Source organism: Anabas testudineus, chromosome 18 (assembly GCF_900324465.2).
Source record: "Anabas testudineus chromosome 18, fAnaTes1.2, whole genome shotgun sequence".
Taxonomy (NCBI): domain Eukaryota; kingdom Metazoa; phylum Chordata; class Actinopteri; order Anabantiformes; family Anabantidae; genus Anabas; species Anabas testudineus.
The window spans coordinates 20,363,862-20,381,720 of record NC_046627.1 but is presented as its reverse complement, the minus strand read 5'-3'; the positions used below and the strand labels follow the sequence as shown (position 1 = coordinate 20,381,720).

The 17,859-nt window shown below is 43.7% G+C and overlaps 2 protein-coding genes across 3 annotated transcripts in view; both read left to right on the top strand.

Moving 5' to 3' along the window:
• Positions 1–602: 602 nt before the first annotated feature.
• On the top strand, positions 603–5,278 carry sf3b2 (splicing factor 3b, subunit 2; the record flags this gene model as incomplete). The annotated part of the gene is made up of 12 exons (XM_026353399.2): positions 603–769; positions 1,211–1,257; positions 1,912–1,962; positions 2,264–2,494; positions 2,728–2,778; positions 3,023–3,122; positions 3,710–3,804; positions 4,051–4,159; positions 4,292–4,395; positions 4,679–4,909; positions 4,994–5,116; positions 5,216–5,278. Coding segments are annotated over exons 1-12 (1,335 nt in total), but the record flags the coding sequence as incomplete, so codon positions are not given.
• Positions 5,279–5,456: 178 nt separating this feature from the next.
• Positions 5,457–17,859, top strand: part of LOC113157288 (phosphofurin acidic cluster sorting protein 1) — a 45,763-nt gene continuing 33,360 nt past the window's right edge. Inside the window, exon 1 of one of the 2 annotated variants that reach the window (XM_026352660.1) lies at positions 5,457–6,100. In XM_026352660.1, the coding sequence (XP_026208445.1) occupies positions 5,946–6,100 (155 nt within the window). In that variant the 5' untranslated portion in view covers positions 5,457–5,945. The remainder of the gene's footprint in view (positions 6,101–17,859) is intronic. The other variant, XM_026352659.1, reaches the window with a different exon arrangement.

Genomic DNA, 17,859 nt, shown 5'->3' with positions numbered 1-17,859 from the left:
TTACTGTAGTTACAGTACTTACTTTGTCTTTAGCATTTCCACTTTAAGATACTTGCAATTTCATTTCAATCTTTGTGTCTCCACTTTATCTGACAGCTGTAGTTTAAATACATTTTCCACATTCACCTACATTGTTAAACTACCCAAAATTGTTCATATCAGATCTAATTTAATCTAGGTTAAAGATTTAAAAGCATTAAGATGAAAATACTGCATGTACATGTGTATCACCCTGGAGATCTGTTAATACAATTTCCCCAAGGGGATCAATAAAGTATTCATTATTATTATATTAAAGGCGTATAAAAGTCACAGATGTCCTCCATGTTCTACGTTTTTATTTTTTGTGCAGTATTGTTTGAAAACACGCCACATTGGTTCATTTTGTCACGTCTGTCTAAAACTATTTTCTTAAAGTGTTTATAAATCCACACAAAATGAATTAGCCACATCAAACAAGACTTTAAGCGTCAACACTGACACCTAGAGGCAATAACTAGTAAATACGACGTTCCTCCTTTCAGACTTCATGTCCCATCGTGCAGTGCGCGCCTCCCGTCGTCCTTTGCGGCAGTCCCGTTCTCGCTGGGTCTCGTGTGTTCTTCGCTGCCGCCGTTGTTCCATTGAGAGAAGCTCAACATGGCGTCCGACGGACCACCGGGCACCGAAACCCTCCCGTCCGATTTAGGGAGTGCTATTGCGGCTTTAAACACATGGACGAACCCGGAGCTTCAGTCCAAGCTGGCGGAGTTGGGAGCGCCCGCAATGGGTAAGAAAAGACCGGGAAAGAGGCGGAGAGCGCCGGTAGAAGCGCTGTGTTTAGCTAACACTAGCTAGTCGCTTGCTAATGCTAGCTATCAAACGTAGTACTTCCGTTTCATTTAGCTAAATGTCTGCATTGTTTACCCTCCTTAAGTATATAGTTATTCTTTTGCTATACACGCATGATATAGATTTACCATGCGACTTGCTTAAAGCAACACTAGCAGTATTTAGTTGGTCTTAGCTAATTAGCTTTCTGGTTTCATTGACGTGCACTCACTTTTAACGTTAGCCAACTTTTCACATGGTCTGTTTGGTGTTGACAAGGTTTTCTTTTACTGTTAACTATTGAAGTATGTTACGTGCACATTTTGCATTCAGAGGCTTATTCTATTGTTGTTTCGTGGCTTGTGTCAACATTTATTTGCAAAACTGTTCTTTTCTTCAGGTCCCAGAGAGGAGCTGGTTGACAGACTGAAAGGCTACATGATCCAGGTAAATGTGTGTTTCCAAGCAGTTTGTGATTGTGTGATTGTCTCAGTGTTTGTGTCTGATGGTCATGACCAAGTTTCCAGGATAAAGGTGCTGCGCATTTACATTTCAGAAGCATTTTCATTTAACAATATTAGCACTAAAGATGAACAATTTATTGTTCTGAAGTTCGGCTTTTAAATTGCACAGCTGCAATTTCAGCTCCACAAGGAATTTACTGAGTTTGTAGGGACCTAAATGACCTTCTCCAACACAGTTAAAAAGGTTGGTGAAGTTACTGAACAGTCGGTACATCACACAGAGACAGACAACCTTCAGCCAGGTTGTAATATTGTATAGAGCTACAGAGAGCAAAGTTAAAAAATAAAAGGGTCAATTTCTATCATACATCACAATATCAAAAAGAAAAAATCAATGTTACATTATGTACCCATATTATTCAGTCCTGTTTATCAGACAGTTGCACTTCATTGATGTTTGTTTTAGTGATGACCTCTCTGCTACTCAGGTAGTAAGGGTTTCTTAATATCTCCATCAATTTATATCAAATTAAATAAACAAATATGAAGTATTTTGTTGGGATATATCTTCTCCAAATGTTGTACTGAGTGGCAAAAAGCTCTACTTATTCATTTTTCCTACATTTTTCTTCTGCAGACTGGGATTCTCCTAAGCAAACCTGGAGATGACAAGCCAATGGGCTCCCAGGTAAATTTAATGAATGTATCACACATGCCTTTTAGGTTTCTCTAAGTTGGTAGAGTGGTTGTCCAAGTTTTTTCTGACCACATGTCGAGCTGTCGTTGGACACATAACAGTCAAATATATGTGATTACATTGGTGTATAATTTGTCTCTGTGACCTTTAGTAGTCCAACTTCTTGTTTGTACATCATTTATGGTTTACATTTTATGATAGTGTAACTGTTAAATACTTACTTATTTTACTACATGTTAGAGCCTCATACCTCCCGTTCCACTCACAGTCTACTGTGTTTCTTATCTCTCAGATGCCAGGTATCCCTCCTCTGCCCCCCCTGCCCATGCCACCCATGCCTCCTGGTATGGGCATGCTCCAGGCTATGACCATGATGCCTGGGGGGCCTCCCCCACCTGGCATCCACATGGGCATGGAGCCCCCAGGTTTGCCTCCTCCTGGCTTGTCACAGGATGATCAGCTGAAGATGGTTCAGCAGAGGGCAGCCATGGTGCTGCAGCAGGAGGAGAGAGCCAAGCAGCAGGTGAGGCCGGTTGGACAATGTAATCCACTTCTTGAATGTGGCTTTGATTTTAAAACAAAAAATGCAGTCAATCTGTAAGATAAAAGAAAAACAACATCTTAAAAATAATACTTTTAAGAACAACATCTATTACACATGTTTATAAAAGAGTGGAGGACTAAACAGATAATTGTATCCTGTGAGATTTTGTTTGTATAAAGCTGCTTAGCCATTAATATCTGTGTATATCACAGGGTGATTCCCGTGTCATGGATGAACAAGATCTTCTGGAGCAGCAGAAAAGGGTGAGAGGACGAACATAGTTGAACATTTCAGATGAAGTCCTTTGAGTTTACTGGTTTGCCTGATAAGAAGATCTGTTTAAATCTGTTGTTTCAGGAACACATGTTGTGTATATGTGTCTCTCTTGTGCCATAAAAAACTTTTGTTGCAAACAGTTTACCAATTAGCAGAATTCTTTATAACCCATGTAGAACATCCTGCTTTGATTCTTTTCTATAACCATGATTTCACCCATTTGCGTTTCAGGCTGCTGTTCTGCTGGAACAGGAGCGCCAGCAGGAGATGGCAAAGATGCAGCAAGGTCCTCCAGGGACTAGAGCCATGCCTTCTGTCAGTGTTGTTAGAGGTGTGTTGGTGATGTAGTGATTGTGTTCTGATATCAGATTCCTGCTGTAAAAAGAAACAATTATAATTAGTTATTTTTAAATTCTAATTTTGTCACTATGGTAATTGTCCAATAAATATAGTTTAGGATAGGATAGACTTTATTCATCCCACGATGGGGAAATTCTTTTGTCTACAGCAGCACAGTGACATTAAATAGGACAGTATAGAAAAAAAGCAGTATAGAATGGATAGCATCAATATTAACTACACAAGAAAAAATAAAATAAATTACAAGACAATTAAATTAATTAGTTAATTAGTTAATTACACACCAAACAACAATAATATAACCAGTTAACACCAGTATAAAAACAAATGACATAAACAACTACAGCAACAACAAATGAAATACACCATGTAGGTACATAGTGTGTCATTGTAGTACTGTGTTGTATAGTCTGATGGCTGTAGGGAGGAAAGACCTGCGGTTACCAGTTTGACCTTTGTTGGGACAGTTTATAAACACTTGCATGGTTTTACTGCTTACCTTTAATGTAACTGATCAAAACCAAAACGTTACATGACCTATGAACTTTCTGCCTGTAGGTTTGGATCCTCGTGGGCCGCTGCCTCCTGGTGTCAGCATGCTGCCTACCCAGAAACAGAGAGTGCCTCCACCTCCTGGAGAGGATAACAGAGAGGTCAGTGGACTTTTATCTGTATTTACGTTGGCATGTATCTCGTATAAGTGACTGCTGTTTTTGGTAGAGAACAATCATGTAGAACATGATTTGTGCTTTTTATTAGCTTTAAAATCAATACTTTTTATGTTGTATTTGTTGTGGAGTTATTTAGTATTTTCAAACTTTTGATCTGCCACTGAGTGACAGTGGGAGATAATCTCGAGTACTATTCACCCTAATGCAAGGTTTCCCTTTTATTTTCAGGCCTGGCAGAGTGAGGAGATAAGTGTCACTGGGCCCAAAATTCCTCAGGTTCTGGAAAAGATCCTGCAGCTGAAGGAGATCAGACAGGAGCAGCTCACTGAACCTGCAGGTCTGCACAGCTGTGAAAGAACTGACGGACGAAACAGAACCTGTTTTTACTGTACTTTGATATTTGTGTATTGGGGTCTGATTTGTCTCTTTTCTTTTTTTTTTTCTTTTGATTTACATTTCTCTTCATTAGATGAGGAAGATCGTGATGAGGGAGCAGATATGGACGTGACCAACTCCTCTGCTCCTGGGATGTCTGAGACTGAAGATGATGACAACCAGTTGTCTAAGAAAGATGTATGTCCACCTTTACATCAGCTTTCTGTTACTACTAGGAACTTAAAATGCACAGTTTTTTTTTCACCAACACATTACTAAGTTGGGAAGTTGTAAATTGGGGCATCAGCAGAGCCTAAACTGACTGCAAATGTTCAGACCACATCATCACCTAGAATCAGTCTTCACTTTGTGTTGTCTGTGTTGTAAACCAAACAAAAGCAAGTGCACAACACAAAGTAAAACATCAAGAGACATCTTAAATTAATCTCTTTTTGTATTTACGAATCAACTTTTCCTTCAGAAAAATCGTAGACGCAGGAACCGCAAAAAGAAGAGCAAAAAGAAGCGGGCCCAGGAGAAGAAGGAGCAGGAGGAACAGCAGCAGCAACAGAAGGAGGGTGGTGACAAGGAGAAGGAAAAAGAGAAGGACAAACAGAAGGAGCCAGAGGTGGATATTGAGTATGTCACAGAGGAGCCGGAGATTTATGACCCCAACTTCATCTTCTTCAAGAGAATTTTTGAGGCGTTCAAAGTAAGAGATATATTTTTTACCGTAGAATACTCACCAAACTCACTGATTTACCCTTTGTACAGTAATTTCTTTTGTCTTCTGTAGCTGACAGATGATGTAAAGAAAGAGAAGGAGAAGGAGCCTGAAAAGGCTGAAAAGCAAGAGGCAACTGTCCTGAGGAAAAAGGGTTTTGAGGAAGAGAAGAGAGACAGTGACGACAGCGATGAGGTTTGAATCATTCTGTTAGGAAAACGATACTGAGAGAACAAGTCTTTTTTTTTTTTTCTTTCTTGATAAACATTAGATTTTTTTTTTCTTCATACGCAGGAAGTCAGACAAGATCAACCTAAACTGTCCAAGAAGAAGCTGGAGGATGACCTCCCCCACTCTTCTCTCTCCCTCTCTCTCTCTCTCCTCTCTCTCTCTCTCCTCCCCCCTCTCTCTCTCTCTCTCTCTCCCTCTCTCTCCCTCTCTCTCTCTCTCTCTCTCTCCCTCTCTCTCTCTCTCTCTCTCTCCTCCCCCCTCTCTCTCTCTCTCTCTCTCCTCCCCCCTCTCTCTCTACTCGCTGTACGTCCTCCAGCCACAGAGGCGTAGCTCAGCTCAGCTCTTCGCTTTCTCTTCATTGTGAGTCTGGAGCGACAGAAATTTCCGCTTCCTGCACCGATAAACACGCAGCGCACGGCGAGAAGAGACAGAGACAGAGAGAGACAGAGAGACAGAGAGACAGAGACAGAGAGACAGAGAGACAGAGACAGAGAGACAGACAGAGAGACAGAGAGACAGAGAGGGGACGCACGGACGCACGGACGCGGGGATCTGTCGCCTGCCTTTCGGCTCCAAAACCCCCGCGACGCCTGCGATGTTTCCCCGGTCAGGAGACGATTAGTTGCTGCTGAGCTCGTTGCGCGTTTGCAGCAGCAGCAGCGTTGAAAACCAGGCAGAGGAAAGAAGGAGGACAACACACACACACACACACACAGACACACACAGGGAAGCCGAGCTACAACACGCACTCCCCCGGTTCTCCCCGTCTGAAAGCCCGTCTTCAGCCTCCAGGATGTCGGAGCGAGGAGGGCTCCCGCGGACTGGGGGGGTCCCTTCGCCGCACATGCAGCCCTCCAAACCGGTCAGCATCACCTCCAACCGCCCGGTCCACATGAACCTGTACGCTACCTGGGAGGTGGACCGCTCCTCGCCCAGCTGTGTGCCGAGGTATGTGGAGGGGAAATGACCCAGTGTGTGTGTGTGTGTGTGTGTGTGTGTGTGTGTGTGTTTACCCTGGGGGGATTTCACATAGACAAACGCCCCTGTGTGCCTGTTTGGAAACATGATGGGACTGTTACTAACATATGTAAAGGTTTTCTGTAATGTGGATATTTACTTGTGATCTACAACTGATTTGACCCAGTTATAGCCCCAGAGGACCCCCTTTAGGTGCCCACAACCCAGTTTGGCTCCCACCAGTTGACAAGAATAATCATTACCTGACACACATACTAGATGGCACAAACAAGCGTGCCCCCTGGTTATCCTTGATCCTAAATGAGACTGTTTGTGTTGGGGCAGCTCCAGACTTCCAGCAGTGGGTTGCCTCGCTGGTTGCCGCCTGCCTGATCAATGCAGACACACAGAGACTGATGAAGCATTGGGTTACACGCTGTCGCTGCAACTATAGGAGAGCATTTTGTACCCATAGACAGTACAGCTGGCGATGTGATGTACGGTCTTGCAGAAGGAAAGGAGCACGCGATTGATCTGCGAGGTGACGCTGCAGACAGAAATGAGTCAGGTCTTGGGAAAGAAAAGAAAATGCTCAGAATATTTCCCTGACGTGTTGATCTATGTGGGCTATGAGGCAACGAGAGTTGGTGTTTTGGTTCATGTGGGCAATGCAGCAAGGTCACAGTCGATGAGACACCCAGTGCACCTACGCTCGGTGGCAAACAAAGACATTCAAGCTGCTTTCTTTGTTTGACTGAGAGCATGTAAAGAGATTCAGCCGGGTGTCACAGTGACAGATTCACCTGCTCGAAAACAAACGTACCAGATCTCATTTTACATATATATATGTTCTGAAGCTGATGCCCGCCCTCCTAGATTTATGATCCTGTAGTCATAACTGTGGTCTGGAGTTGGTTTCAAGGTCAAAGGTTAACTGCTGCTCACATGATTCACAACCTAAACACACAGGTGGAGATGTGATGATGGATTTCACAGCAGATCAGGGTCACAAAGTAAAACTAAAGTGTCTATGTATATATATATATGTTATTTTAGTTGGTAGGTGTTGTTAACCTTTAGGCTTACAAACACTGACATGTAAATTTATAATTAGTGGTCATCTGATATGAGTGTGTCAGCGATGCTCATCTTTAGATATGTTTTTCTCCTCTTATCAGCTAAAAAACTATTTAATACCTACAACTGACACACAAATATGTCGTGGTAATACATTCTGGAAATATTTAAAACATGACAAACTCATGCCTGGGCACGTAGAACAAGAAGAGAGGAAATATCACGTCATTAAAATGCACGAGCGAGGCGGGATGTTTGTTAGTGTGTGAGTTTAACAGGTGTTTCTATTGAGTTTGTACTGAAACAAGTCAAGTGTAACGACACACACAGTTGTAAACCAGGACCAGCTCACCCGGGCTCCCTCTGATCTCCCGCCTGCTGTGCGGAGTCGATTCATTAGTATTAGTCTGTCCCGATCAATCGATCGTCTGCCAACACGAAACGTCGACTTTTCATTCGAGTGCGGCGTTCTCTGGTCAGCAGGTATCCGCTGAACTGTTTCCTTTCAGAAGAGCCCAGATGTTTGGGTTGCTGAAAGCAATTAGTGGGAGTGAAGCATGCTGGTAAAAGCATCACACATGCTGACATCTTAATGCTGCTTTCTAATGCTGCTTTGGGGCTCTGCTCGGTTAGAAGCAAAGCCTCGAGGGTATGTTTTGCTTCTTAGTGTTTGCCAGTGTGTGTTAGTGTTTGCCAGTGTGTGCATGGGTGTGTGTGTGTGCACCATGCGCTGGGGAATAAATGATACAGTCTTGGATCTATATTTTGGAACAGCTTGCATGAATAAAACATCCATTGTTAGCCCACATTTGAATAGTTTTTCCTCTTGACCTTTTCTTCCGAGATTCAGATTATTACCGTCTTTGTATTTGCTCGCTCATATCCACGGCCGGCTTTAAAATATTTTGGTGACGTGCTTTGAAATGTGAATCTGGATGTTTTTGGGGTCTTTTTTTTTTTTTCTTTCTTTTTCGTCACGCTCCGTCAAAGATCTTCGATTTCACTGCAGTTGCAGCCACAGAGAGAGAGACTTGCAGAGCCAGGGGAAAGAAAACGAGGGCTGGAGAGAGAAACGCAGGATGAGACTGGGAGAAGGAAGTAGAAGCCGTGGCTCTGTCATCTACATTTAAATAGGATTTCTCACGGACAGGCTCTGGGAATGTGTAAAATGTGCCACAGATGAGAGAACCTGCGTTTACCCCAGACCGACATTCAGTCCTGTTGGGGTTTTGCAGTGGCTTCGTTTGGCCTATTTACTTCTTGTTGTCTTTCTTATTGCCTAATCTTTCTTGCTGCAGTGAGGACTGAGAACTTCCCCTCTGTAGCCGAGGTGTAGCTCTAACCTCTTCCTGCCTACCCAAAATGCCACTTGGTATGCTGTTTATGCAGCGATCTGAGGAGAGTTCACCCCCCCCAGCATGCACCCAGCTGCCTACTCCACAGTCTGATTTGTAGAGAAACCTGGAAAAATGCTCAACATATCATGCATTTGTTTGTTTTGTGGTATTTTTGGTCGCATACAGTGGGGAGTAACAGGATATAGTCAAGAGTGAGAGATGATATCGCTTGTTTGAGCGAGTCGTGAGTCAAATTTTGCCAGTACATGATGTCATGTTATCAAGTATGAAAAAGCAGGGTACCCTGATTATTGTTCATTTCAGAATCGACTCCACCCTTCCTCATATCCATCAACGCAGTGTGAGTGCCTCTGAGGTCATTTCTGTGTTTCCTGACTTTCTATTCTTTACTCGAGAGGAATAAATCATTTCACTGGCTCCACACCAGCTCTTTTAGCACGGTGTAGCGGGCGATTCCCTCTCGCCACTGTCTCTTCCAGGTTCTGCAATGTCATCTGAACACACGGGCGCCTGGCACTATCCCCTTTGCTTGGTTCATCGCTTCTTCTCCCTCTCTCGTATTTTTCTACTGCCACATAATCCGGTTGATGAGTGTCTCGCCTCACACGCATAGAGGCTTAAGTGAATAAAGCAGCAGAAGCAGTTCTCAGGTGTATTCAGGTGTTACCGTCAGGTGGAATGCGGCTGCCAGGGCTCGCTCCACAAATGGTTTCAGTTCCAGCGTCAGCATAGTTTGGTCGAGGCTTCCTCGTGCAGCTGCTGAGTGTCAGGTATTCCAGGAACGGGCCCTGTGACAGAGATCCTCACATTGCATTATTAAAGAAGGCCTCCTCGCAGAGCCCGTACAGGGAAAAGTCCCCTGACTTAGGTCCATAGATGGAAGTAGAGGTGTTTGCTCGGTGCTTCACTGACGCTTTCAAACCGTGAGTGAGTCGGGAGTCTCTTTCCCAGAATGGCCACAAATCAGATTTATAGGAAGGAGTGTGGAAACTGACTTGGACCATAACAAAGGAAAACGACTGTACGCACAGTGTCCTCCGGCCTGTGAGGGGTTCCCACCTTTTTTGGCTTTGAAATTCATTGTGCTTCAAATGGAGCTTTGTGATTTCAAATGGGTATATATACATATTTAAAAAGAGGAATAAATGTGTTTTCCTTCTTTTACTATTGTGTGAAGTTTATCATGTCACCATTGGAAGGGGTCACAAGATAAATTTCAACACTATCAGCCACTGTGTTTCCTCTTGTAACCAAAGAAACGCACACTAAAACAGAGCTCTGATTTCCTTTGTGTGGTTGCATGCTTCACTTTTAGTAAATAAATTAAATTGCAATCTGTGGTTAGAACTCTCATAAGTTGAAGAAATAGTGAAGCATTATTTTAAATATCAATACAAACGCGGTCATAAGAACCTTCATCTAAACATCAGTCATATCCTTTATGTCAGGAATCTTCATATATGAACATGTAGTTTGCTTAAAATGCTTGTAAACCATCAGTATATGCTGGATTCTCCTCTTCAGCCTTTATTACGTTCCTGAAAAGAGCATCAGCCACTTTTCCGTCTAAAAATAACAATATAAATAAATGAAAACAGCCGGGGTCATTACATTTAAAATAATGCCTATCCCCTGGCTTGGTAATGAATACTGTTGGCGTGAGGAAGCGCAGCGCAGAAATGCAGGATGTTCTGAATTATACATTGTGCATTTGTTAGACACATCTGCTGTAATTGCCCTGCAACACAATAGTGGGACGACGCTCGTCGTTCCTCGAGTGTCAGCGTTACATTATCCACCTCCCCCCGGCCCCGTCCCCTGTAAAGCCTGACCGCTGAACACACACAAATGGAAAGAAATGCAGAGAGTGCCAACAGGCCATCGCACACAGCCGATAGCGGTGTTCATTAAGAGGCTTTGGCTTTGCCACGCGTCCTGGTGGTGCCTACTCTTCCGCACAACCGAGCAGCCGAGAGGTCTGAAGTTTCCCCTAGTGCTCTCCTCGCGTTGGTGATGAAGGAAGATGAATGTAAAGACTGGGGAATCTATCTGATGTCTTTCATAGCAGCGGTGTAGCAGTTCTAGTGGCTAACGTGGCAGTTTTCCGTGTGTTTCTCTTCTTCTGGGCTGTCAGGCTGTATAAACCTGCAGCGAAACCTTCTCACCCAGCTTTAAAAAGCTGCTAACCCACTCAAAAGACTTTCACTGATACGCCTTTCAGTGCTGGAACTCACAATAGAGCTGTGAATGCTCTTTTCTAGACCTTCCCGAGAATAAAATCTGCAGGGTAACAGTGTCAGTTTGGAGATCTGAAAATTAGTTAGAAGAAAAATATCACTGCTTTTTTGAGCAGGAGTAATATTGGATGAACTCTGATTGAAACACATTAAATCTGACTCCCTCAGAGAAGGTCCAGAGGTGGTTACCTTACTGGATGTACCTTATTATCCGAAGAGAAGATGGTAAACAGTGAAAGATGAAACGCCTCATTTACTGTAAGTCCTGACTTTGTGCAGCTTGTCAGTCACAAACTCTCGCGTCACGCACTCTGTCAGGCTCTTGGAAGTGGTTGAGGTGCATTTCTCTGGCTGTTCTGGCATTTGCAGATAGTCTTTACTGAAAAAACCCCGTAATTATCGGCAGCTTGACAGATGATTTTTGCCCGCGATGTGTTTCTGCTGTAGAGATGTCAAGACATGCCTTTGACTCGCTTCAACTTCAGGAATTTCTTTCGTCTGCGGAAGCACAAGATGTTGCACGAGCCGTCAGAAACTTCTCGTCTAGGTAAACTAAGTATAAGTGGAGAAGCTGAGTCGTCCTCCTGCTGCAGCTGCTGCTGCTGCTGCAGTGTAGAGGCTGTGGTCAATCAGGCCACGGCACTGCTGTGGTCTGAGGAGGCTTTTGTTGTCTGTGTCGTTCTTAGAGCCACACACTTTATGGCTCCTGGCAGTGATTCTTCTGCAGTGGAGTCATAGACTCCCATCTGGCTGGTAACACAAACACACACGCACACACACAGATGTGTGTGTGCTGCCACATATTCACGGACAATGTCACAGACATATGCTTTGCCTTCATTTAATGTGTTATAAACAAGGACGCAGTGGCATCCGGTTACATAAAAGGACATACGGGGGGAAACACAAATCATGCTGACAACAGATACATATATTCACACACACACACACACACACACTGGATCATGCGGTGACAAAGCCTTTTTCTACATTATTTCATTTGCAGCTCATGTTTTGGGAACATGAGCTGCAAGGGCACATCAACACGTGCTGGTGATATAAAACACACTTGGATGTCAACAACCCAACAAACGTCAGTACGTTTGTGCGCCCGTGCAGCTACTGTACAACCACACGTCCTTCTGAATAATGCCGTGCACCAAAGCGTAATCCTCTCCAGCTCAGGTTACACACAGTGTCCCTTGGGTGATAACAAGCTTGTAATACACTTAACACAGATTGACCTCGACACTTCGACCATCTTTAAGGATTACTGACAACAATTTATTGGCATTTCTTCAATTCCGCGCAGGTTTGGAGCTTTTAGCTTGGGCCTTCCTCTTGTTGCTTCCTATCTCTAACTTCATATTTAATGTTCAGTGTCCTTGAGGAAAAAAGCAAATAAACAGATTCTTAAATTAAATCTTGTGACTGAAAGAGTTCAGGTTTAACCAGATCACAAACAGAATGGGGAAACAAACATCATGAGCATCCTTTTAGCTCTGCTGCTGCCTCTCGGCCCGTTACTGTGGCTGTATCAGAGCAGCTCTGATTGGTTGGTAAGCAGGAAGCTAATATGTTTGCCCACTACTTTTCCACAGTAACCAATCCAGCTACGTGCTAAGCGGCAGACGGCATGGTTCGATGGCATCGTCTCCCTGTCTGGAGCTAAACTGAATTAGGCGGGTGCTCTGCTCATTAATCTGTAATCGCTTTAACGAGGGGTCAGTTGTATTGTGTGCGCTTGTGTGTGACAACAAAGCAGGATTCCTGCTGTGGGATCTAATCACGGGAAGCTTCATATTCACTGTAAACTCACACTCGCACACACAAATTTAATCAGCAGACATATGCAAGCAAAGTAGTCCTGTTATAAAGAGACATTTTCCACTTGCTCTCAACACATGCACATCTTATCTCTTCACACACACACACACACACACACACTCATACTCACTGCAGGTCACATGCTCAGTGTCGCAGACCTGCATGAGCAGAGGAGTGCAGACGGCAGCTCTGTGCTCTGAATAACAAAGTGCAAACTAGCAAACACATGATTAGCGAACTTGCCTACAATGATAAGTTGTGCTCAGGGTGAACGTGCTCTATTTGTGTTTGAGTGCAAATGTGGAAAGGTTCATTCTGCCCTCCTTAGCAAGTAACAAGCCTCCGTGCGCCCTTGCCTGTGGCTGTGGGAAGCAGAGCAAGATGCAAAGAGAGAGAGAGGGACGCAGAGAGGGAGGGAGAGGTTGGCACTAAATGAAGGCGAGACAATAACCTAGAGAGGTAGACGATGGAAAGCATGCAGACAAAACTGCATATTTTTTTAAATACACCAGACACTTGAATTATTTAAAATGTGTGCACGAAGGCAGATAATAGAAGAAAAAGCACAAGGAACAAGGAAAACCATCACATTTTAAGGTCATGAACACAATATAGTTCTTTCGACCTGTGGAGAACTGTGCAGGTTATAAACACATGTGGACATGAGCATCAAGCATGCAGCAGGATCCTGACGTTCAGAGCTTCAGCCAATTACTTCGGCATGATCAAAGTACGGTGTTGAATGGCGTGTACCTACCTTCACTTCACAGTGAACATGTTTCCTTCGTCACGCTGCTAAAAACCGCTGTAATGCGCAGCTTTTTGGTGTCTAAAATAACTTTCTGTCGTTGCTTTGTTCCTCAAAATGGTCTTTGTGAATTGTGTCATCTCACAGTTCCTGAACATGCTCACACAAATGCATCACTGTGTCTGGAACTGTGAGAGTTGGGAGTTGTTGGTGCATGCACGTCGGTGTAACTCTGTAGCATCAGTGCGGTGTTATTGATGTTATCCAGTGTACGTTGCATTTTAGTGACAGGCAGAGGCAGGATAAGTGGACTGACTAGAAAAACTCCATTACTCCATCCTGTAATCACATGTCAGAGTCGGCCTATTGTAACGTCTTCCATTCATATCAGTTGTTAGTCTCCTTTCTCATTGAGGAGGCCGGCCAGCTCACACAGCAAGATGACTGGTGAGAGCTGTTATCGCCTTTTGCTGCTCCTCGGTCTGCTTCTCGTCTCACCTTCATCCGTTTCATCAAACGGAGGTGGTGTGTTGTGTGCTCACCCTGTTGTTGCATTACGTACCTTTTCTCACTGTTGAATTCTCACCGAGCGCTCGAACCTTCATCTCACCCCAACTTAGATCTTGCATCTCACACTGGTATGCACTCTCATGCTGTCACTCTCATGTTTCTTCTCCGCCACGGTGTACCTTGATTCAAATGGCGCTCGTGCCTTAGTGTGTGTTCTTGCGTCACGCTGCCTCTGCAGTAAACTGTAGTCTATGTGCTTACGTGTGTTGTTGGTTCATCATATCATTTTCACTGCATTCTTCAGATCTGACCTGTGTCATCTGCACATTACATCAAATGTTGTTGTGCATGTGTCTTGATGCTCGCACTTGTTACTGTTTGTTCGTGTCGTGCCTTGTGCAGTGTCACTTTGATTATAAGTTTAGCAGGGCTTGATTCAGTGTCCTGGCTGACTTTGCATGCAGTGTGTGTGTGTGTGTGTGTGTGTGTGTGTGTGTGTGTACTCCCCCTGTATTTATGTGCTTTGCAAAATCACTGTATGCCTCAGAGTGCAAATCATCTTGCCTCACCTAGCGGCTAACAGTACATCAAATGGCGCTTTACTGTGTGGACGTGTGTGTATGTGACCTGGCAGGGTGTTCCTGCTTTAGGCGAAGTGTCAGCTCGAGTCAGCGGGGCGACTGTTGCTCTCTACAGAGGCACAGCTAAGAAAGACTGGAAGAGAAAAGAAATAGAGGAGGAGAGGGCGACCAGGTGCCTTCTGAGCAGCACAGCGCAGAAATGATGAGGGGAAGGTGAACTGTCACTCAGATCTCAGATGTTTTTCAGCAATGACAAAAAAGGTCGAGTGCCAATTGGAAAATTTTTTACCTTGTCAAATAATGTTCACAGTGTTTGTTCAATCTCTATATGGTTAGATTAGCAGCTTTGTCTATCAAATTTCAAGGTGACACATTGATCGCAAACCCAAATATTTAGTTTATTATCAGATAAATCAGCAATTTCAAAGTTGGGAAATTGGAACTAGGAAAGGTTGTTCTTGAAAAATGATAAAGATAAACACAACATTAGGTTTATGAGGCAGTAGAAGCAGATCAATTAATGAAGATGGCTTGTTAACATGGTACCACTACAGACCTGTATCCAAAGGTGCTATGAATAAAATGATTAAAGGTTATGTGTCATTTTGTATGTGGTCGTTGCTTTGTTCAACATACCTATACTGCTATAGTCTATTAGCTGCCATCTTGCAAATAGTGTTTCTATCAGTACAGTACTATATTTTAACTAATGCCTCTGTGAGAATATGTGTGCTTGCTTAACATTACAAACTTTCTAATGACTCAGTTTGCTACATAAGTAGATAACAAACACACTCTTTGCTCAGCTGAAAGTATTTGCTGAAGCTGATAACTGAGGACAACTTCAAAGAAGAAGGCGTGATTAGCCGGGGCATAAATGAAAGTTAATGTCACACTGAATAATGAAGTGGTAACAAAATGTCCTTTTAGTCTAGTGGATGGTCGTCTCGAGTGAAGCAGAGAAAATCCATGTATATCATGAATGAGTGATGAAAGCAGGTACACAGAGGGGTGACGAGAAGAGGTCGACGAGGACAGGGAGAGGAGGGCCCGATGTGAGGAGTCGAGGTGAGAGGAGCATGAAGCCGAGGGTGAGATGAGAGCAGGGGGGGAAAAAAGGATAAGACCTGTGATGGAGAGAAAATGGGCTCGAGTGGATGGAGGTGAGAAGAAGAAGAGGGGGCAGGGGGGGAGAGGCTGGTGGAAGTAAAGAGAAAGAGGAGGCTGTATGAGAAAAGGACGACATCAAAGTGTGATGTGGTGAATGGAAAGGGAGAGACGGCAGAGACACATGAACCGATGCAGGCATTAGCTTAGCCACACGGCTCCTTCCTTTTCACTTGGTTCATCCTCATGTTTCCCTCCTCCCTCTCCCCACAGAGTCACACCTCGTTGTTGCTCTAGTGTGCAGCTAAATCTAAGCTCTTTTGTCTCCGGTCTGTATCTCAGCCCCTCTGATCTACCGTCCCCCTGCTGGCGTTCTTCCTCCCGGTGCCACCATCGCTGCTCCGCTCCACAGTCACATCCCTGCTTCCGCAACAGCTGTGATGGATCTGCCACCAAGAGCAGTTTCACCTCAGCTGCCATTGTTTTCTGGAGCGGTCGACAACCCAAGGTGCCATAATGGCTCTGTGAGCTGGTGCAGATTCACCCGCTGTCACAGATCTGGTACCAGCTTCATCGTCACCGGCTCTGTTGCAGTCCTGCTGTGTCATATTCCGGCAGCTGTTTCAGACCCTTTAGTAAATGCAAATAGAAATGCAGATGCATATCTACACAGACAATTTACTCACTCGCGAGACTCGGAAACACACAAAATAGCCAAAGCTTATCTTATCTCGTCTTGTCTTAGTTTTTATGTCTCTGTGCCACCCACGCTTATAACGGGCTTACACTTACCTGCCTCCACAAGCTGTGCAGTAATTTAGATCTTTATTTAGGTAGATGTTTATTAATAATAAAAATAACCATAATAAAGTTATTATCTTTTAAACAATATAACTATATCTTACTATTATCTTATCGTTTTTCCTGAAGAACCAATTTGGGCTCAAACATGTAATAAATTGAACATCAAGAGCACATTTATCATTATTCAGTTAACGATGTAGTGACCAGACATATTAACTATGTCACTTTCAGTTTTTAAAGATCAATAGATCTATTATCTAAATGTAAATATTACAAAATGTCCCATCCCATGACGCCATAACAGCTTAGCTGGTGATTTCCATTTGGTAGTTTCCATCCCAAAACGCCCTGAAACTCCCTTCAGTATCCTTGAAAGTGGTTGTGAGTTTTGAATGGGAAAGTTTGATTGCACCAAAAACATTTAGGTGCTTTTGGCTGTGAAAGCAGCAACAACAGATGCTTTTTTGGAAAATGTCTTCTCATGCTAGATGTGATCTTTCAGTTCTTTCCAGTGGAAGTGTAGGTTTAGTTTCTAGTTTTGTGTCACAGAGTTTTAAATACTGGCAAGCACCTTCAAACATCATCTACACTCAGTAAAATGAGACGTATGTTGGGTTTCTGGGCCCCTTTTGTCACGAACACCTCTTGAAGGCACCATACGGTCTGCGTCTTCCTGCTTCACGATGCTCTGTTTCACAGATTGAATTCGGGCCCGTGGCTGCTGTTTGTCACTATTGCTGTGAGAGAAAAAAAACAATTTCTGCTTGTGGATTTCTGCGAGCCATTTGTTGAAATGGTTACATAACCGACTGATAAGTGTATTACTGTGCGGTTGGTTGTTTTTATTTTTATTTTTTAAATTGCAGAGCTACACATTGATGTGCAGATACCACACTAGCCCACAGGAAAACACACACATTCATATATTTCAATTCAGCTCCGTCAATGACTTGCTTTTTTTTCTCTTATCTCCTCACAGCAGTGTCATATTTATGCACCATCACTCACCTTCCCGTTTTCCCCGTGTTACTTTTTATTCCATTCCCTCTGGTTTGTGGTTTCATTTTCTTCCCAGCACTTGCTCTCGTTCTCTTTCTCTCTGTGTCATTTCATGTTAGGCACAGAAATGCTGAAGTACTGAACTGTCCAGAGCTGTTTTGGTCACTCTTGTTTACTTACTCCTTGCTACCACCACCCCCACACATCTTTCTCAATTTTTCAAGTTTCTCCAGGGATTTGATTAAAAGTCAACATCTCCAAAACTCTACATTCACTCCCATTCCTTCTAAAACGAGGCAGCAGCCACCCACATACCAATACGCATACTTGATAGCTTAGGATAACAGCATCAGAAAAAATGAAGTGCCCACCCACCTACATGCAGTCACACGCTCAAATAGCTCCCCTGCTGTGGGCAAAAGCACACAGCGAAGAATCATGCCAGGACTCGGGCTTGAGAGCACTGTGGTGAGCAATAGGTCTCTGCACAAACACACACACA